This window comes from Corvus cornix, chromosome 13, assembly GCF_000738735.6.
Source record: "Corvus cornix cornix isolate S_Up_H32 chromosome 13, ASM73873v5, whole genome shotgun sequence".
NCBI lineage: Eukaryota > Metazoa > Chordata > Aves > Passeriformes > Corvidae > Corvus > Corvus cornix.
The window spans coordinates 4,493,848-4,514,334 of NC_046343.1; the positions used below are offsets into that span (position 1 = coordinate 4,493,848).

Genomic DNA, 20,487 nt, shown 5'->3' on the forward strand with positions numbered 1-20,487 from the left:
GCCTAAGGGAAAGGATGGAAATGACCCCCCTCCCCTCTCCAATTTCCCCCATTAGACTTTTTTTCACAGATGTTCATGCTGATTAGAGCTGGGAAATAAGGGTATTTCTGTGGACCATGAATATTCATTTGTTTTTTGGCAATGAATTTCCTTCAGTTTCCCTGTAGTGTTTTGCTCCCCGTGAATGTTTGAACAAGTGAGTGTGGTGAAACAATCCCTCCTGAGAAAAACTCAGGAGTGTGCTGTGGAAAGTGAATTTTCCATGTCTTTGTCTGGACAAAAGGAAGTAAAACTCAGTGTTGGTAAGAAATAGAACTCAAAGTCAGCAAAGACACAGGTGAGGTGATGCCCTTGCTGAACAAATGCTATAAATGGAGAATTTAAACAAAAAATTTGTAACAATCCACTCTGCAATTATCTATCTACAAGGATAAGGTTGGTCAGAAAAACTATTTGACAAATATTTTAATTTAGCAGAATAATTGGAGAAAAATATCTCTTTGGAGAGTTACTGCCTGGGAATAGTTTGTTGTGAATTATTTGCCCCACTGTAGTCCTGATGCCCAGATCCAAAGAAACTGCTGGACTTGCTCCTTGAGGGCTCTGTGATGCCTAATTAGACCAAGTGGATATCAGCAGAAAACTGTACAAATTATAGCAGAAAATCCTAGGGATTTTTTTATTTTTGCTTTTAAAAATTTTAAAGTGTTATAAAACATTGAATGGAGATTACTGTACCTCCTACTGCTCGATCTTGTAATCGTGCAGTAAATGTGAGGATAGACATTGCAGCTGAAGCATAGGGAAGAGCCAGGGTCCTGCACTGCAGTCCGTGAGCAGCCAGGCCAGGCAGACTGCATGCAGGAATTTGGCAGAATTCCTCCAGCTTCGGTGGGAATCTGCATTTTCCTTTCAAATTGTACCATTTTGGTACTTGGGATCACCCCAAATTGTCTTTATTTTCAGTGTAGCAACTTAATACTTACCCAGCGTGTTCTGTGGAATAATGTACACAATTTTACAATAACTATGTAATTAACTCACTTTGCTACTCCCCTCTCCAGGGAAACTCATGCTTCTATTAATGCTATTAGGAAGGTCCTATGCACAGAACAAAGAAAGTGGTGCAGCAGATGAGTTAACATGATTTGATTTGCAGATGCTTTAAACACTTAGCAGGAGACAGCTACGGAAGCTAATTAAATCACTCTAAGGTGCACAGGATTATCTGCTTTGTAAGAAACAATTTCAGTGAATTATGGTCGCCCTTTAGCTGAGGGGAAGTAAAAAGCATATTTGTTTGGAATTAAATTTCCCACGCAAAGTGCCCATCAGACCTCTCCTTCCCTGTATTTCTAAAATAGTCTTCTTTTGCAGCCAGTATTTTCTAGGAACCTGGATTTTCATTTTGTAAGCGTGGTGCTGCTTCCAACTTTCTTACGTAAAAATTTTCCTACTTAGCTATTGATTAGGATCTGCCTTTAAGCAGTGTCTGGAGTAAAAAATTGTGTTGGTACATTCACTACCTCTCAGATACTGCATCTTATTTAGTGTACCGGAATTCCCAGTTTAAAGTAATCACAAAATTTATGGAGAAACGGATAAAAAAGGTTGTAAAATATCGATTTGGGGAAAATAATAACACAACTCATCTATAATAAGAAGAAAAATGAAGCAATAATTCAGGTGTATTGAACGGGTTGCTGCTGGAAGTATTGATCTGGTGCTTTAGTGTGCAACATCGCACCTAACACTGCAATGAAAGAACAGCCCTGCATTCCCCTGCTCATTATTTCCCAGACACTATTGCCTTGTTACACAGGTCCCACAGAGCCTGGAGTGCCAGCAGGGAAAGAGAGGAACCCCCCAAATAACCACAAACCTATAATATCTTAATGTCACAGCAGCCCCCTGGAACAACACGCAGACATTGTGCTCCCGTGCTCCTTTTCAGGCGACCCTGGAGTTTGGCTTTGCTTGTTTTGCTCTTTGCTGTGTCTCATATTGCCCATGGGCTGTATAAATGGTTCCTCTGTGCTGCCTCTTGATAGCACATAATCAGCAATGGTGTCATTGAGGAAACATGCTTCCCTTAAATATTGGCTTTCAGGATCCTCGTATAAAAATTCCCAGTCTTGTTGCAGCGTTTCCTTACTGTGGTAATAAGCAAAAGTTGAAAATAGGACAGCAAAGGTCAGTGGAATTTTAAAATAAGCACCCCGACATTTCCACAGCATTAAACTCCATCATGCAACATTGCATTTCTGTTTATCTGCTGACATCTGCAAAGGTACCACACTTGATTGTTTGGCATAAATAATTTAGCAGTGAGAGTTTTATAATGAGCACACGTAAGATTTACCTATGTGAAAACAAAGAAATAATTAAGGAGAAATTGTGTGAGGTAAAAAACCAGTGCCCTCCTGTAAGAGCATTTTAGCTCTTGTGAAGGCAAAGGTGCATCCTGCTCTGTGAGGAAGCTGTGCTGTATGTGCTGCAAACTTACTGCATCCCGTGATCTTTATCTAGAAGTAGGAGCCAGACCAGATGAGCAAGTTCTGAACAGATCAGGCTTCCTGCAAATTTCAGCCAACATTGATCTGGAGGATTTGCTCTGGATCCTCAGTGTTGTTGGGCTCCCAAGGTTTGTCCTTTTTTCCCCCCCTTTAATCCATACAGAGAGGGGGTCAGAGTGAGGCAGACACTTCTGCTCAAGGAATGGGGGGAAGGGAGGAAAAATGAAAGGAAGAAAATAATCTGTGGCTGATGCAGAGGCCAAAGGAAATTGCTTTCTGTGAACTGCAGGGCCCTGCAGTAAGAGTTGACCCGTCGATAGAGAAGCAGCAGGGGTTGCAGTGGCCGTGGTGCCTCTCAGAGTTCTCCCTCCATCCCTGTGTGCTTTCCCTGCCCAAGGAAGGCTGAGGGATGTGCTGTGGCCGCAGCCCTGGCAGGTTTCAGATCCTTTCATTTGCATGCTCGCAGGTCTATGCTGGCTCAGGAAGCAGAAAACGTGCAATTGTTTTTGTAACCTAAATAACATTTCTAGTTTAGAAGCCCCAGGGGAAAAATCCTTGTCAGGCTGGCAGGCTGAGCTGGCATGATGATAAATGACTGAGGTGTGTGTTCTGACTCTGCGGGGACACGTGGGGTGAAGAAAACCCTCTTCTCTTGCACTCTTTGCATCTCCAGTCAGGAAGGGACTATTGCAATCTGCAACTATTCCATGCTGTTGCCTCTGGAAAGAGGTAGGACCAGGTCTTTCCATTCACTGGAAGAATTATATTCTTGTGAGTTAAGTTGTTGGGGCTGTGCCTTAAAGCATCTTTTTAAGGCACTGGCAATGCCTGTGGGGTTTTTCTGCCTTTGGCGATTCCAGCCATAGGACAGACGGAAAATGTGTGTTAGATCTAACACAGGAAACAACCATGGCATGGGGTGTCAGCAGAGCAGTTGAACTGTTTCATCAGCTCACATGTGTGTTTTTAGAAAACAGTTTGAGGTTTACGGTTATTGGCCAATGAAAGTTTTCTTGGAGAAAAAAAATTCCTAGGGATTTGTAATAAAGTCTAAAGCTGCATGAAATTCATCACCGATATTTTCTCAAATTTCTACAGTAATTCTCTAATAACTTTTGTCCCTTTAGATTTCACAAATTTGATAATTTGAATTTTTATGGAAGATGGGTTTTTTTCCCCCCTGAAGTGCTACTTACAGTGCCAGAATTTTTTTTCTTAGGGAAATTGATTTTTTCACATAGACTCTCATAATGAAAATTCCTTTTTCACTAAAATTCATTAAATATGTGTCTCTTTTGTTTATTTCCTACCTTTTTTCCATAAGGTTTGCATATTTTTAGATATTTTAAAGAAAACTGATAAAGGCTTCATATTTACATATATTACTACCTAATTTTCACTGTATTTTTTGTTTAAAAAGGTATAAATCAATTGATATCCTTTAAGATTCAAGAGCATCCTTACATAGAAGCATCCAAACAACTTGGAAGTCAAGGAAACTCTTTAGGTTACTCAGGTGCTCGATTAAGTTAGGAATCTAATTGTCAACCACTGCACATTTTCACGGGGCTATTCTAAGATTCACAATACCTTCAGTCCTTACATTACGTCTTGACTGCCTGACTAGTGGATTTTCCATCTTGTGTTTTAATCTCCAGCACCCCATCTCATAGCTGTGCTGGCCAAGAGGTTTGGTTGGACTTGGGTCACCTCCCTGTTCATCCTGAGCTAATCCCACTCCCTTCTCTGCTGGCAGCACTGGCAGGATCCCCTCTTAACCTTTGCTCGGTGCTGCCCTTACCTACTCCAGAGCATCTTCCCTCTAAAAACCTCTCTTGGACCATTGCTGCTGAAGGAAATCTGGGTCACGTTTAATATGATTTAAGGTCCTAATATGTGTAAAGTAGTTGTAGGTGTGGGTAGTGTGGGTAAAGCCACACACAGATTTGAGCCCCGTGTACCTCTTGGGCAAAATCAATATTATCTCTGTCTTCTCTTGGCTTTCATTTCTGCTCTTGTTTTGTTAGTTCAGTGTAAGTATTTATCCAGGCCTTTGTAACATGGTCTGAGCAGGGCTGCTTTGCACAGCACTCGGGCAGCTGCTGTTGCCTTCTGAGGAAGCAGGATTTTATGTACGCAGTGTTTGCTTGTTAGAGGCTTTCCTGGAACACGTGTCTGCAGCCTGAGTTCTTCTAAGCTCCAGTCTGGTAAAACAGAGGGGAGAAAGGCTAGAGCAGGTATTATCTTGTTAAATTGCTCAGAGCTTATTTAGATAAAGAATCACTCATTGCTTTTCTTAGTACATTGTACAGCTGCTTTTTTTTTTTCCTCAGTCATCTTTTTTGCATTTTGTACTTTGTTATTCTGATGATGCTGAAAGACAAAGAAATAAGCTCCTCTCCCTAATTCGCTCCCTAATTCACTCCAAAGAACGTACCATCTCTTTCTATTTCTTGTTAAAACCCAATTGTGTGCAATTTGTAGGAAATTGAAACCACATTTTTCACTTAACTTTCCAAAATTAAAATTTATGAGGAAAAAGAAGCAATAAAGCAGTTACAATCTGGTCATCTATTATTATCTCTGTGGTTGGAGTAGTTCCACATTTGAAGAAAGTGACACCAAAAGTTTATCAAGCCTGTATGTATCAGTAATTTCACTTCTCTTATTATTTCAAACCACAAGAACTGCTGAAGTTAGTATTATGCACTTGGAAATTATTTTGGTGAAAAAAGACTTGGGTGATCTATGAAAACAAAGCTTTTCTTCTAACTGAGAAACACAGAGCAATATTCATCTTCCTTGCTCATTCATTTTAGAATATGGAGGTTAAAATAAATTTAACAAATTGTGCTCCTTAAGCTGATTTAACAGAACTTGTTGTGAAAAAGCTTAATTTTTCTCTAGATCTATTTCTATGTATGTGTTTCCCATTATTCTTCTGCTTTTGCTTTTGCATTTCCCCTCTGCTCTGAGAACAATGGGAATGACAGTCCAACGCCAGGAATCCCGACTGCTCCAGCTCTAGAATGTTAGTGGCACTTGCTTTAGTTTTCTCATTTTGCCTTTTTTGTCTCTGAATTAAAATCAAGCCAAATGATGGATGCCCATTACAATCAATTGTTTCAGACAAGCCACCAAAAGTATTGTAGGATTCATTTACATTTAATCAAATTACACTTTATTTGCAATTCAGGGAAATGAGAACTCTGCAGTAAATCAAATATTTCCTCTCCAAGGGCCCCATTCAGCAGAAAATATCCACAATCTTCCAAGCTGGTGCCTCAATGTATGTAGCAAATCTTCCAGTGGGAGGAGAGCTTGTGCCAACAAACCATCTATTGCAGTCTCTTTTCAATATTTTTAGGGTTGTGGACACGTAAATATTTTCCAGTGCAAATGCAGACGTTTGAACAATGAATTGTGCAGTGGCTTTAAACCAGCTGACAACAGACTTGCACCTCTCTCAGTTCCGTTTCATGGGCCACCAAGAAGCAGTTGCAAGACTTCTGGGGTCCTGGAGTTTTGTACACCACAGGTTGGAAAATATTGCTTTTCCTCTGTGCAACCTCTTAGGAAATGGGAAGTTAATAACAGTCGCTGAATGTCATTTTGGGGGGGGTGAATCTTACATGTCTCCAAAAGCTTTCATGAAGACTGGGAATAAATTAAGAATACAAATACATTTAAAAAAAAAAACTTCAAATAGAATAAATTCTACTTGAAGGCAATAGTACAGGGATGGGCAGATACTAATTTTTACTCATTAGTGCCTTTTGAAGTTGAAACGTTTTATGTGCTTGGAATAGGAGGTTATCATTGACTCACATCTCCTTTCCTCTGCAGTTTACTACTAAAAATTATGCCCAACAGGCGACTCTTTTACCCTTGCCCAGCACAGCACAGAGAAAGAAATCTTGAATTTTGTTCCTTGTGATTATTTACAGATTTAGTTCACTAAAACTTGGCTGATTGCAGCACCTCAATGTCTCCTGATGCTATCAGACAGTTCAAACTGCAGGTCCAAGCACTGGTGAGCAGCAGGTTTTCTTCCAGTGGCAGAAAACCCTGTTTTGAGTCTCAGACTTCCTTTGTAATTTTGACCCTGTTACTTAAAGTCAGAATTTTAATTGCATTTAGAGTCCTGAAAGTTCATTTAGGTGCCTGCTGGGATTTTTAAATAGGCATAGGTACCTAAATTTTACGGTTTTGTGGCTGTTTATTCCCCAGCTCTGAAACTGAGAAATAATTCAGGACTGCTATAAATTACAGGGAATGTATGATGCCAAATAATGTGGAAAGAGCTCTTAGGCAAAAACCACTGCATAGGTTCACAACAAAAAGGGTGACTTCATTCTTGCTGCTGGAAATACATCTTCTTTGCTGGGGAAATGTCCTGAAACTTAAGGTCTCCACAGCCATAATCTGATTAAAGTACAGAGCTAAAAAAATTCTGACCAGATCATGTAATGTGTTCTTTAATCCGGTGAGATTTGAAAGCCTAAGAAATAATAAATAATGATTTGCATGCTTAGTAGTTGAATGTGATAAAAGTCAACCCTGAGTACTTTTTCAAGAGTACTTGAAACCAAATTCTGCCATCTGACACTTATGCCAGAGTTCAGTGGGTCAGTTTAGCTCATGGTGAATAGTGCCTGTAGAATAATATGGGATTTCACAGTATAAGAAGCTTTAAAACAGAGTTGGATTAGTCCCACCTCTCCCTTTCCAATTATTTAATTTCAGAATATTTGAATGTTAAGAAAAAGTATTTTTTTTCTAGTTTTGTTCAAGGTGCCCAGGAGATGGTGTATTTAGTTTCCTTTTATTTGTGTTTCAGTACTTCATGTTTTACTTTATACTTGTGATAAACTACTGCAATAGTAGTTTTTGAAGGGCGCTCTGTTGTGCTGCTGGTGTGGGGGGAATTGCAGAAGGAAAGGGAACAAAAGGAAATGACAGGTAGAGCAGGTGAATCCCAGGGGAATTTTTTTGCTTTTCTTTTGCTCATTCACTTTTGTTTTGTGCAACAAGCAAAGTTTGGAAGAAAAAGGTGACATTGCATTTCCCTTTGCTATTTCGAGAAAGCCTCAACCAGTTTGTGTGTCCTAGACTTAAATATCATTGCTGTGTCTCCTCCAGCTTTGGCTTTGGTGAGCAAGGATCCATCTGCTCCAGCAAGATGCACAGAACCTTGTCAGTGTCCATTTGTTACTCGATCAGCTGCAACTGAGATTTATTTCAATAACTGCTTTTACCACTGAATGTGTATCATGCTCAGGTAGGGAGGAGACCACACAGAACGTAGAAATCAAAGCCAAGAGAGTGAGAAAACCCCACTGGTGGGATTCTTCTCACACCTCTAAGGTGTGGTCAGCCCCCTGGCCGTGCCCAGCTGCCCATGGACATACATGGGCTGTCCAGCATCAACACAGGGCTTGCAGTGCAAAACCAGGGTGATTTTCTCTGAAGCCCAAGATATTGGACATTTTTGCAGTCCCATCCCTTTCCCTGTGTGCACCTCCATGAGGGAAGGTGCGCTGACAGAGAGGACGGGCTTGGCATGCACAGGGGCCATGTTGTAGGAGGGAAAATCTTCCCTGGAGCTGAGATACACTGCCCAGGAGAGCAGGAATCGGAGATGCCCCAGGGCAGTTGTGATGGAGCTGGTTTGCAGCAGGAGCATCAGTGCATCCTCTGTGCACACTAATTAACTGTGGCAGCCAGGTGCTTAATCCTTCACACACCCAGGACCTCCGTGGGTTTGTCTGTTTAAGCTCACTCTTGCATAGTGCTGATGGACCCAGAAGTGTATTTATATCATTGCTTACTGCCTGGAAAGCTGCAAATCAGTTCCTGATAAATATGCCACTTCCAGCGAGATTAATGCTAAATTCCTCCTTTTAGAGCAGCAATTTGCAAATTGCTAAATTAGATTTTAGCATTCGAATACTCTTTTTTCATGTCACACTTGCAGCATCTTTGTTTTTATCACCTGATGATACTGTTTGTGTCGGTATTGAACTTTGAGGCATATTAATACAATACACATAGATTTTGGTGGCAATTTTTTATGACAACAGTTCTTATGAAATCTACTAGGAAAAAAAAATGTGTGCAGAATAATGTAATCCATTACAGTGGAGTTTGCTTTTGTTTTGAATTGGATGGAAAGCAGGTATTTGTTTTATACAAGAGAAAATGGCAATACTATGCCACTCGGAAGGTATTTTATTGATAACTTCAGAGCTGAGATCTGAATTTTCCTATAGGCTGCCAATAATATCTAGAAAATTAGGAAATAAGTACAAGTGCATGATTTTAAACCTATGTGATGGTATCTGGTTATCCATCATAACTTTACATCTTTCACTCTATTTACTGATCATTTCAAAATCTTTAATCTGTTTATTCCACCTCTGTGTTAATTAGGGAAATTTTAATATTTCCAATTTAGGAAAAAACAATCCAATAACACTTAAAATATTTTTTTAGTCCTGTTAAAAGGAAGGTGGTTAGTTCTGGTGAGCCCTGCTGGAGTGCAGAAAGGTTTCAGCCACCCCAGAACAGTGTTAGTTGAGCACAGGGATGGGGTTACTGCTCTGGGGTGCCATCAACCAGCTCAGACGTTTTGATGCGTATCCCAAACTTCAGTGACCACCGAACCAAAGTTCATTCCTGCTGTAAATGAAATATTGGGAGTGTTTCGTAACAGGACAGTGAGTTTCAGGCTGGTTCTTCACTTCCTTGCCTTTACAGCTTCTTTTTGAGATATCAGCTTTGTAGGCAAATGGATGTAACCTTGGATAGTTCAATTTCCACACTCACTTTCACTGGTTTACCGAGTGCATTCTAGATGGTAAATTGTGAGGGTGGAAGAGAGGCAGGATGAGAAGGGAGGGATAGAAGCAATTATTTTTGCTTCCTCTTCCCTTCTGCCTGTGAGGCTCTGGATTCCAGACCAGTGATCTCTCTGTAGGCACGTTCGAGGATACTTAGCTCGTGTTTGGGGACAGAGCTGCGGGATTTGTTGATCCCTCTGTAACTGACCAGCAAGGTGATCTAATGCCAATAATTTAGCAAAAGCCAGCTCAGCCCCAGAGCTCTCATTTTGTCAGGAGCACCAGCCCCTGACAGTGTTTGCTCATCACCTCCAGCACATCCCCTCCTTTGCTGAGCCTCAGGCAGGCAGGGACCCGGCAGAGCTGTCCATGGGGCACTAATGGTTTGAGGGTGTGAAGATGGTTAACTGAGCTGTGCATTCAATTAAGATGAGTTTCTCAGTTAACAGGCACCCTGGGAAGAAATGAGTTACTTTCATTTCTGGGATTATGAGCACTTAATGGAGAAGACATTTCAGAATTCTGCCTGTGCTGCATGAGATAACCCTAAAATGCAGCACAGATTTTCAGCTTACTCCTCTAGCAAAAAAAAAATAGCAACAAAACCTTGCCAGGTGAGAAGGAGAAATTGATGCTCGTGTGAGTTCTCTTAGAGTCAGGCTCATGGAGCTAAATGTAAAGTGGCATTGCATGCAAAGTTGGATTTTACTTTATGCTTTTCTTAAGGACTATCCCTTTGCTTGTGACTTGCCTATTTAAAATTATAATTCAAAAATGTAACTTAAATAATATTTATGATATTCTTTCTGTAAGACTTACAATGTGAGCGGAATATCTGAAAGATGGATGGCTCTGACTAGAGCTGGAGGCTTGGCCATCTGATGTGTATAGGCAGAAGACTAGCTAAACTTCAGCCAGTGTCAGTGTAGTTTCAGAAAATTTGCCAGAATGGTTCTGCTTTTAACTGGTTCAGGATCTTGCACAAAGTAAATTTAGGATGAGTTTGTGCTGAACCTAAGTGAATAATAAGCACATTCAGGAGAAAAAAGGAAAACATAAATATTTCACACCAGTTTTGCACTGACATTGCTGAGAAATGGGGAGGAGGTTTGTGGGGATGATGCTTTGGTTTTGGGACTTCCCTTTGTATTGCAGCTTCCATGAAGAATAGGTGGTATCTTTTCTTGGGTACAATCAGTACAGTAAGAAATAACTTGGAAATTTTATTTGCCCCTTCTGATAGGAAAAGGAGAGGATATTTTGCTTCCAGTCCTGTATTGGTCAGGATCCTTGCAGTCACTTCAGAGGGAGGAGGGAAATGAATAAGAATTATCCTTCTGAGCCTACTGTACCTTGGTCTTTGGTAGATGCTTCATGCCATATTACTCCTTGCTTGTTTACTGACCTCCTCAGCAACTCACCTTGGTTAATGAATTAGTTTCGGTTAAATTACTTTCACATTTGGATAATTTTATTTTTACCAGCACCCAGTACTCCATTTGATTAAATTAAATCAAGCATGTAGTCAATCACCTTTCTGCCAAGAAAAGAGACAAAAGAATAAGAAAAGTCATTGCTGTGGTTTTCCATAATTTATAAGTTACCTAGGAAAGGAATTGAGGGGGTGTTAGTTTGGTCCTGGGGTAGGGCTGGTTGGTGCATGTAAGGCAAAAGCAATGCTGCATCTTTAAACAAGCTTAGGTTTCTTTAACTACTGAGCCTAACTCTGAGATCTCCCCTGCTGTGAGCCATAAGTTGCTTGTAGGCTTGTTCTAGAGAGTAATAAGTATTGTTGTTTAGCAATTGTGTTGTTGAAATTCAGCTCCACTATGTCTGACAGTATTTATCTAAAATACTTTCCCTGGTGCGTGCTCAAGTTCCAGTAAACCGTGTCTTATTGTGCGACCTTTTCATTTTCCAGTGAAAAGGGATCAGCTCGTCAGATAAAAGCTACAAGCTGAAGTACAGGAAAAATGCGTGCTCAGAAAATCCGAGCATGATTGAAAACAAGATGTGTTAAATCAATGCAGTTTATCGCCTGCCTATTCCTGGCAATTGCTGTTCTAAGCTCATTCTGAGCACACACTAGATGATAAAAGTATAGTGTCACAGTGCTCACTGGGGTGTGAGGGCAGGGAACATGTTTATCAGACAGGCTGGTATGATTTTTTTTTTTTTTTTTACCCTTGATAACAGTTATTGTCAAAATTTTTGCAGAAAAAAACCCCCAAAGCCTGAACAATTATGGAAGCAGGTAGATACATCTGCTGCTGAAGTCAGAGACTATTGAAAGCTCTCAAATTATACATTTTTATTTAAATGTACAAACTAGAAAACAACAAACTCAATTGTTTTAATTTTAAACAATTTGCTGCATCATCCAGGGTATAGCCACAATGGTCCTTTTTCTTTTGGGTGAAGCCTCACTGCAATTTCATGTAGACAAGTGAAAGCTAATATTTAGAAATAAAGGTGTTTGGAAACTATTATTTTCCCAAGGGATTTAAAATTAGTTATGGAGAGGGATTAAAGACCTAAATTAAACCTCACAGCAGGTCAGCCCTTTCCACGAGCACCACACCTATAATATTCATTACAACTAGGCATAATTCATCTCATTTTTATGATTCAGCTCTACTTGTATTTCCCTGTGAATCTCATTTTCAGAGATTTTGGATGTGAGCACTGGTGTTTTTCCAATTTTCTCTCTTGAAGATTCTTTTTTGCTCTGACCATAGTGCACTTGCATGTCAGAAGTCTGCAATTCTGAGAAACAGCCAAATTTAGGCTAAGATGCTTCTGATAGAAATTCACACAGGACACCGAGTTTTTCATTTATGCATCCCCTGGTGATAATTATTTTTTTTAATAATCTGAAGAGATGATGAGAAATAACAAGGTTAACAGTGTGAGAGGCATTATTCAAAAGGAAGTATTTCTGCATACCAACAAGTTTCAGCAGTGATTTTCAATACTGTCTACCTCAAAGGAGTTTGTGAAAGGTGAAAAAAGGAAAAAACTTCCTGTATGTTATCCAAAATTATCCCTATGACAATTTTAAAGATGTCTGCACCTACATTGTGGAATTTGTGAAGTGCATGCAAAGGGAAAAAATGTTGAAAATATGCAGAATACAGAATGAAAGAAAAGGTTACATGAGGTGACTGTTTAGCATCTCCCACACTCTGTATGGTACATCTCTGCATCTGTTCCTGAGCCAACAGTTTAAAAATATATGCAGTGTCTTTATTTTTAAAATGTTTTAAAGCAGGTCTAAATATAGATCTTATAACTAACCTTATGCAGCCATTATTTTAAATCTTGACTTGGATGCATTTCTGTGCTTGTGTTTATGTGTGCACATATATATATTTATTTATTTGAATGAAGGGACAACCCATTGAGAACCAGCCATTTTCAGCAAATTTTTTGCTGCATGCTCACATGCACTGCCAGAATATGTCTGAAAAACTGAAAAATATTCAGATGTAAATGCTGTTCTTCCCCTTTTTATAATGACTGCCAAAGATGCATCAATTAACCTGGACGGCCAGACGAAGTAACCAACATGCATTAATTTCCCTCTGGCCCTCTGTATGCACATCCCCAGTGAATTCTACCAGCCTGTTGTGAAATTGGGATGTTTAAATTCCAGTGCCTGAAACTGGACTCTGTTTCAGACTCCCTTAAGGCCAAATCTTCCCCATTAGACCAGAGGTCAGCGCAGTCAGAGGAAGAAGAAACTGTGAAGCTCACAAATTGTTTGACTTTTTTTTTCCCCCAAGCCAGGTTGCTAAGAGTGAACTTTCAGAGTTGATGTGTTTGGAGAAAGCAACACATGATTCCTGCTAGGCAGATCTCATAATTGCATTCTGTAACTTCCATAAAAAATTGGGGCTCAACACATGCATTCCTTGCATCTTCAGCACCTCCATCTCTGGCTGCAGACAGTGAGCTGGGTTGGAAGGGAATTGCTCCTCTGATTCTAAGTTGCAGGAAAAAAATTGTTTTCAGGAAGAAAATATCACGCTGTCTATCATGTTTGTAATAACACTGATGAACACAGTGGAGCTGCCTCAAACACTGGCCTATTGCATCTTTAGTTCAAGTAAAGAGCAGTCACTAGGGAAACTCGGGAGATCTCTATCTTCAGTTTATCACTTGACTCACCTCTGCATTTTCCTCGCTGCTTGGTGCGTGCACGTGGTGTCTGTTGGGGCATTACATGGCAATAAAATGTAGGAATTACATTTTGGATAACTCTATTTCTAATTTTCAAAAAATGACATGATGCCACGGTTTGATTTTAGAAGTGGAAACTCAGTGCACAGGGGCATGTTTAAGTACCAAGACCAGAAAACCAAGGAAATTCTGGGTTAGCACTGGAAGAGCCTTTCTAGCCCAGACCTTTCTGTGCAGGCTCTCGCTGTCCCACCCACTTCCGTTTTCCATTGCTTGTGGGAATAAACACTCCAGGGAAAGAAAACTTTAGAAAAAGCAAGACAAATTCACAACAACAACAACAACCAATAGCTCAAATGCTTGCATGTTTTCATTTAAGGAGCTTTAATTAGCAAAGGAAAAGTCTTTGCAGGGAGATTTGCAGAACAGACTTTTTCTCATTTGATGATGGGGTTTTGAAGTTTTTTTTTCTCTCTGTAGAGCAGGCAGAGAGAGGCCACTGTGCATAAGAGTTGGGTTTGGTGTCAGAATGTTGCTTTATAACACCATTCACTAGCACTGCTGTGCTGCAGAGCCTTAGTGAGGCATTTTAGTACGTGGAGTTTGACATTATTATGGTCTGTCCTGTCCTATTCCCATCTTCTGCAGTCAATGTTTTATTTTGTTAGGGTCAGGGGCTTGCAGCAGAAGTCTTTTGTGGCTGTGAGATGTTGAAACACAAACCTTTGTGTGTCTTGGCCACAGTCACCTTCTATTTATATTCCGATGAAGTTTCTCTAATTGGACAGGAAAAAAACCCAAAACAACTGTTTTGAAGACCCCAAAGCCCCACATCTTTGACACTGCAGTTCAGGACCTGTCACAAGCTGTCTAATTTTGTTGTAGAGCCAAATTTACAAAATGAATTTGTGAAGAGACAGAGGAAGAGTCTAAAAAATCTTCCTCCATTCCACTGTTTCAGCGACTCCCTGTTTCACCACAGGAGCAAACACTGTGGGATATTTAATTCCCATGTACAGCCTTTCCCTGAGTGTTTCACTTAAAACAATCAAGACCAGATTTCTCATCTGAGATAGGGACGGTCAGACCTGTGGACCTGAGGCAAATTTTTTTGTAGCCTTCAGGCTTTTATTTTTGGTTATTTGAGCCCTCAGAGTCCCTTCCCTCTCCTTGCAGCCTTTTCCACTGGAAAAGCATATGGGAAGTTCAGAGGTCTAAGTGCTGCTTTCTCATTGGTTTTGGGTCAAACAGAATGAAAAAGAAACAAGGACTGAAAAATAAAAGGAGTAAATGAAACCATGAATGCATGGGAAACAAATTAACTGGATATGTTTTACATTCTGAAATATTTCCATAATGCTTCTATGTAGTGTGTGTTTATTTTTCTTTGAATAATAATGTTAAAATGTGTCTAATTCAATTACTCTGCATTTGCTGAATGAGTTTTCCTTGGTGAAGGGCTCTCCTACACTACCCCAAGGTACGAATTCCATATGATATTTGAACAGGTCCTTTTAATTGCTGATATTAAGTGTCGATCATTCTGCTGTAAGTTGGCAGCATGGCCAGAGAAACAAATTTCTCTCTCAGATACATCAGACAGTCATTCAATTAACAACCAAAGCTTTATTGACACAGTAGGAATTCATTATGTGAAATATTAAAAAAAGTCCTCCACTGACTAGTTAAAAAAAAAAAATAATTTTAAAGATGGTGGATTATCTGCATCTGGTTATTAAAATTATTTGTGCAGAATTTGAAATTATGGTTATGATGGAAACATTTTTTCTCAAAGGCATAAGCAGCATTTTTGTTGAAAAATAAACTGGACTTTGAAAAGATGAATATAATGTACACATCCTATTTCCATAGACATTGTGCATTTTCTTGATTAAAAGCCTTAGATTTTATGAGTTATGGCTTTAGACTTGCTGCATAAAGAGCTTCATGGCTTATTCTGTTGGAGTCTAATTTGAAAGAAAGTTCTTCCTCAAGGGTTTAAGAAGTAATTCATAAAATGGTAAGAATAATAAATATTGTGCCTCAACTCAGACACTAGGATAGATAGACAGATTTTGTACACCTGGGTGTAATTTTAGTTAATTCACACAAGAGACAGGCTGAAAGTTTATTGTTTGGAAGAAGAAAAATGGTTTAAATCTTGTATTTGCAAAAATGATTATATTAGCTTAAATGAAAATGCTACTCTATTAATGGCTTCAATAAGCTTTGCATTTGGAAAAGTATTTTAATAAAAAGTTACCTGAAGTTTACTGCAACTTAAAATATGTAAGTGAGGGAAAAGTACTTACCTTGATTTATATGTCTTTTGGAGGTGTAATTATTGGCTTTTTACTCACCTATGTAAAACAATGTACTTTTGTAAATGGATTTCTGGCCACTTTACTCCTTTTTTTTTCTTTCCACATAAAAAATAAGCACTGTCAATCAAAGAATTTTAAGGTTTATTTCCTCTTTAGAAATGATTGATAGCCTTTTAGATTTACAAGTTGACAAGTTAAAGGGTTCTATTGGTATAATTATGTACTAAATTCACAGTCTTTCAATTTAAATGTCCTTTTAAAACCACAAGATTATCATACCTGTATTTTGAAAAGTGGGCCAGTCAGTTTGGGTTGGTATACAAATTGCTTCCATTAGCCTTGGGACCTATTTGAATTTCGTACAGTTTTTTAAAGTTAGCAGTACTTTCAATAGTACTTTTAAAATATAAGGTAATGGGAATGCATTTTAAGTACCATGTGTGTTAGCTTGTTTTTCATGTATGGATGTCAAGAACACAAATAGAGAGTTGTATTTCTAATTGATTCTTTTTTTCCAATCATGGAAAGAAAACTGTTATTTGAATTAGAGGACTGGGAGATGCCTTATTGTGGATAGACTTCAACGGCAGAGACCAATCACATGTTCTGGGGCAGAGGAAAACCTTGCAGGGAGATGGTGTCTGACCTTGTATCAGCTCTTCTGCAGTGCTTGGAGATGTGAATATCCCCTTTTCTTTGGAGTTTTTCCACCTCCTGGCACACAACCGGTCTGGCTTTAATGCTGAAGGTGGGGTTAAATACGTGAACAGATCTCTTTCACTGAGAGATGATTAATTACATTGGGGGTGTAAATGAACAAGGGCTGGAGGACTGATAGTATCCAATCTGTGGTCAAGATGCCCAGGCACCTAAAGATCTCTTTTTTTTTTTTTTTTAATTTTATCTAAGATTGAAAGGTTGAAGGGTTGTAGACTAATGAGTGGTATATGATAACAGCAGTTTAGGACCCAATCCTGCAGGTTGCTGTGTGCATCCTCTCCCCACCACTAAAGTAAAGCTGAAGCTCTTTGAGGCAGAAAGTTTTCACTATCTCTCACAGTATGCTTGATGCCTTGTGAGATTGGACCATAAAATTAACATTTTTTTTGGCCATTTAGTTCAGAAAATACTCAGAGGAATTACTCTGTGGATTTCAAATGTGTTGAACGTGTAGGAAGATATGAGAAAATGACTGCTAACTCTGGGGGGATTTCAGAACTGGCCTCCATTTGTAATACTGCAGAATTTAGTAACTACTTTCCCAAAGGATCTAAAGGGAAAATGGCCATAAACTAGACTGAATTAGAGGAGAAACACATTTGACAGAACCACACTAAAATCTTTGAACATATTTGCAAAAGAAATGTAAATTTGAACTGTAGGGTTTTTTTTTTAATCTTCTCAGAGAACAGCTATTTTTCATAATAAATATAAATAGAAGTAAATTAATTTATTTGAAGAAGGTTTAAACTAAGCAGCCTTGCAAGTAAACTCAGGGGTAGTGAAACCAGGGGGTTCTAAACCAAGGTACAGTGATATTTTCTGCAAAACTACACAACAGAGAGGTCAGCATGGGCCAGGGTGGGAAAGAAAAGGCCCCACCATCCCAAAATCAAAAAGTGCTCAAGAAGGGGAAAAGCCTTATTCTCACTCCTTCCATATAATGACCTGAATATAAATAAAAGGTCACATTCAGATATTCCTGATGAAAGGAAATGCCTGGAAAAACCCCAAAGAAGCAAGGAGAATAGAGGGATGTCATGACCTCCAGGATATATAAAAAGCTCTGAAAGTAAAATCCTGATGGATTTCTAGTCTGGTTACCATAATACTGTAAGACTGATTTCAGGATATGGTCAGAGGATTCCTTTCTGAGATGAGAGGGATGTTGAGGTCCTGATGGAGCCTGTGCCTCTCCATCCAGTCCCCATCAGCCACACGTGTGTTTCACCATGTTGGGTAGGTCTGGATCCCCCCAACACCACCTTCCTCTACCTCAGTCTGCATCAGCATTGCTGGATTTGCTTATGGAGATGGGATGTGCCAGGAGGAGATTAAAATCTGACCCTTGGGTTGCCAGCTGGACAATATGCTGTAGAAATTGGTTTGAAAATAACAATCATTTAAAGGGATTGTTTTGTGGGCTTGTTATGGAATGCCAATTAATTGCAAACAAGCCAGGGATTAGATATTGGTTTCATGAAAACGTGAAGATCTTTAACATTAGGAGTATGGAATTATGTTCTCTTCCCTTAAAACATGGAAATACAGACAGGTTATGGCATGTTAAGGCTGGGAGATGGAGTTTGATGCTAAATCTCTTTGCAATATTCAAATGTCATCATTCTAGCCACATAATAAAGTTCATTATAAGACCCTGATAAAGATGTATGATATATTTGCAAATTAGTAAGCAAATTTTGTGCGAGAAATATATTTTTTTGATTTAATGAGCTAAGACAAGATAAGAAAAACTTTAAAGTGACTCAAAAATGAAAAAAATATGTTTTTTCCTCCACAAAAGAAAAGAAAAGGCTGAATATATAAAAATACACATTGGAATTGATTTTTTCCCCCCCATTTAACTCAAAAAATTCGAACAAATTGCTGTGGAATATTTCCACGTCTCTATTGGCATGGGAGAGTCAAGATGGGCTGTTGTTTAGAGATGCTCGAGAATACTTGACTGTTCCAGTTCACCAAAGCACTTAGGAAATTCTAAGCACATGTTGAAGTCTCACTAACATCTGAGTTTTAAAGTGATCATATGACTGGAAATATAGCTAGAAGGTCATTCAGCGCAGTCCCCTGTAATTATAGGCAATCATATAAAAAACATAATATGCTCAAATTTGCTTTGCTGAAAGCAAATGGGTGTAAGTATGTGCTTACAGATAAGCATGTGCTTAAAGGCTTGACACAATCAGAGCTTCCATTAATGCAGAGAGACCAGCATTTTCATGAAGATTAAAGTGTTCCACTTTCACCATTTCTCACCTCCATTTTATCGGACAAGGACTAGGGAAAGATGAACTAAAAACATTGATGTATTTTTTTTTTTGTTTTAATTATTAAGTCTCCTGGATCAGTTTAGTGCTGATTGGAGCCTAAGCTGCTGAAGTCAGTGTTGATGAGTAAAAAATAAAACCTTTGCCAAGACAAATGCCTGTATTTCAGAACAAAAATTGTGAGCATTGCACATGGAGCAAATTAAATGTATAATGAAATTTGGAGCAAGAAAGACACTGGAATAGTTACTACTTTTGTTTTCCAATTACCTTCCTCATAGTATAAAAAACCCAACCTGAAACATGGGGTGTGAAGTATTTATCAAATTGGTTTCACTGTGGCTTTCAGAGATAATAATTGCTTCCGCTTTGGAAGATGAATGCAACATCCCCAAATCTTCCAGCAGCTTTGCTGGAGGAGCTGAAGTGGGAAGGCTTGGATTGAAGTCAAAGGACCAATCCCAAGCAGTGTTTGAACCAGGATTTCAGGCAGTGCTGGGTCCAGCCAAAGGGGATTTTGCCGTGGTCCTGCCGGGGTCTCGCGGTGCCTTTCCCGTTGTCACCTGAGCCCATTGCTGTGCCTTTGTCACATCACGCTGTTGTTTGTTGTTGTTTCAGCTCTGAACGAACCCACCATTGACTATGGTTTCCAAAGGTTACAGAAGGTTATCCCCCGGCACCCTGGTGACCCCGAACGCTTGCCAAAGGTCAGCACAAAGTTTATTGTTTTATTAAATATGGTAAAGATGGTTACTGCATGTTTTTGTCTGAAAGTGCAAGGCTCTGTAAATGTGATGGTCCTGGTTTGGTACCCAACCCAGATAAGCTGAAACAGACCCATGACCAAGGAAGCCCAATCAGCAACTCCCACTGGAGCCTTAGGAGAATTCTGCTGTCCTCTCAGTCACAGCCAGCTCAAACAGCTCTTGCCTTTCTTAAATGTGAATCATTCTCTGTGTTCTAAAATACTTAACAATGAACATCTTTTTTGGTTACCATTTTGGGACCTGAGCAGTGTTTTCATAGAATAATGATGCTTTTTGGTTTTGGTATCAGTAGCACTTGCCAGCATAATTTTGAGAACTTCACCATTGATAAAATCAAGTTAATTGGATGTGAGTCCATTGCTGCTGCATCATGTATTGGTTTAGGATAATAATGATTATATGCTGTTTTATTTCCGGATTGCTGATATAATTACAGCATTGTGTACTGAAGTGATGTTCCCATGAAAATTAGTGAGGGTTTTTGTTGATTTCTGTCAAGTAAAAGCTGGGGGAAAGACAGCATTGTTCAGACAGGCTTCTTGTACTGGGAAAACCCTGGGATTGCACTCAGATCTGTTCTTTCTACCTTGCAAGAATTTGCAGTGACTTTTGTGATATGCTGGAGAAAGAGATGGGGGATTTAAGTGTTGCTCATGTCCACAGGAACTCTGAGCAATAGTGGTGGGCTGGAGTCACTGTCTGTGGCCAGCTGCCACCACGTGTTTTATCTGCTGTTACTGAGTGAGCTGGGGAGTCAGAACACTCCCTGTGGAAAAGAAGATGTGAATTTGCAATCCTGAGACACAGACAAATGAATTGTTCACTTAATGTACATCCAGTATAGCCTT

General features: G+C 39.4%; 1 protein-coding gene across 8 annotated transcripts in view; it reads left to right on the plus strand.

Annotated features, from left to right (window-relative positions):
• Positions 1 to 20,487, plus strand: part of EBF1 (EBF transcription factor 1) — a 270,793-nt gene that overhangs the window by 220,193 nt on the left and 30,113 nt on the right. For all 8 annotated transcript variants that reach the window (XM_039559534.1, XM_039559535.1, XM_039559536.1 and 5 more), the window contains exon 11: positions 19,491 to 19,579. In XM_039559534.1, the coding sequence (XP_039415468.1) occupies positions 19,491 to 19,579 (89 nt within the window). The remainder of the gene's footprint in view (positions 1 to 19,490; positions 19,580 to 20,487) is intronic.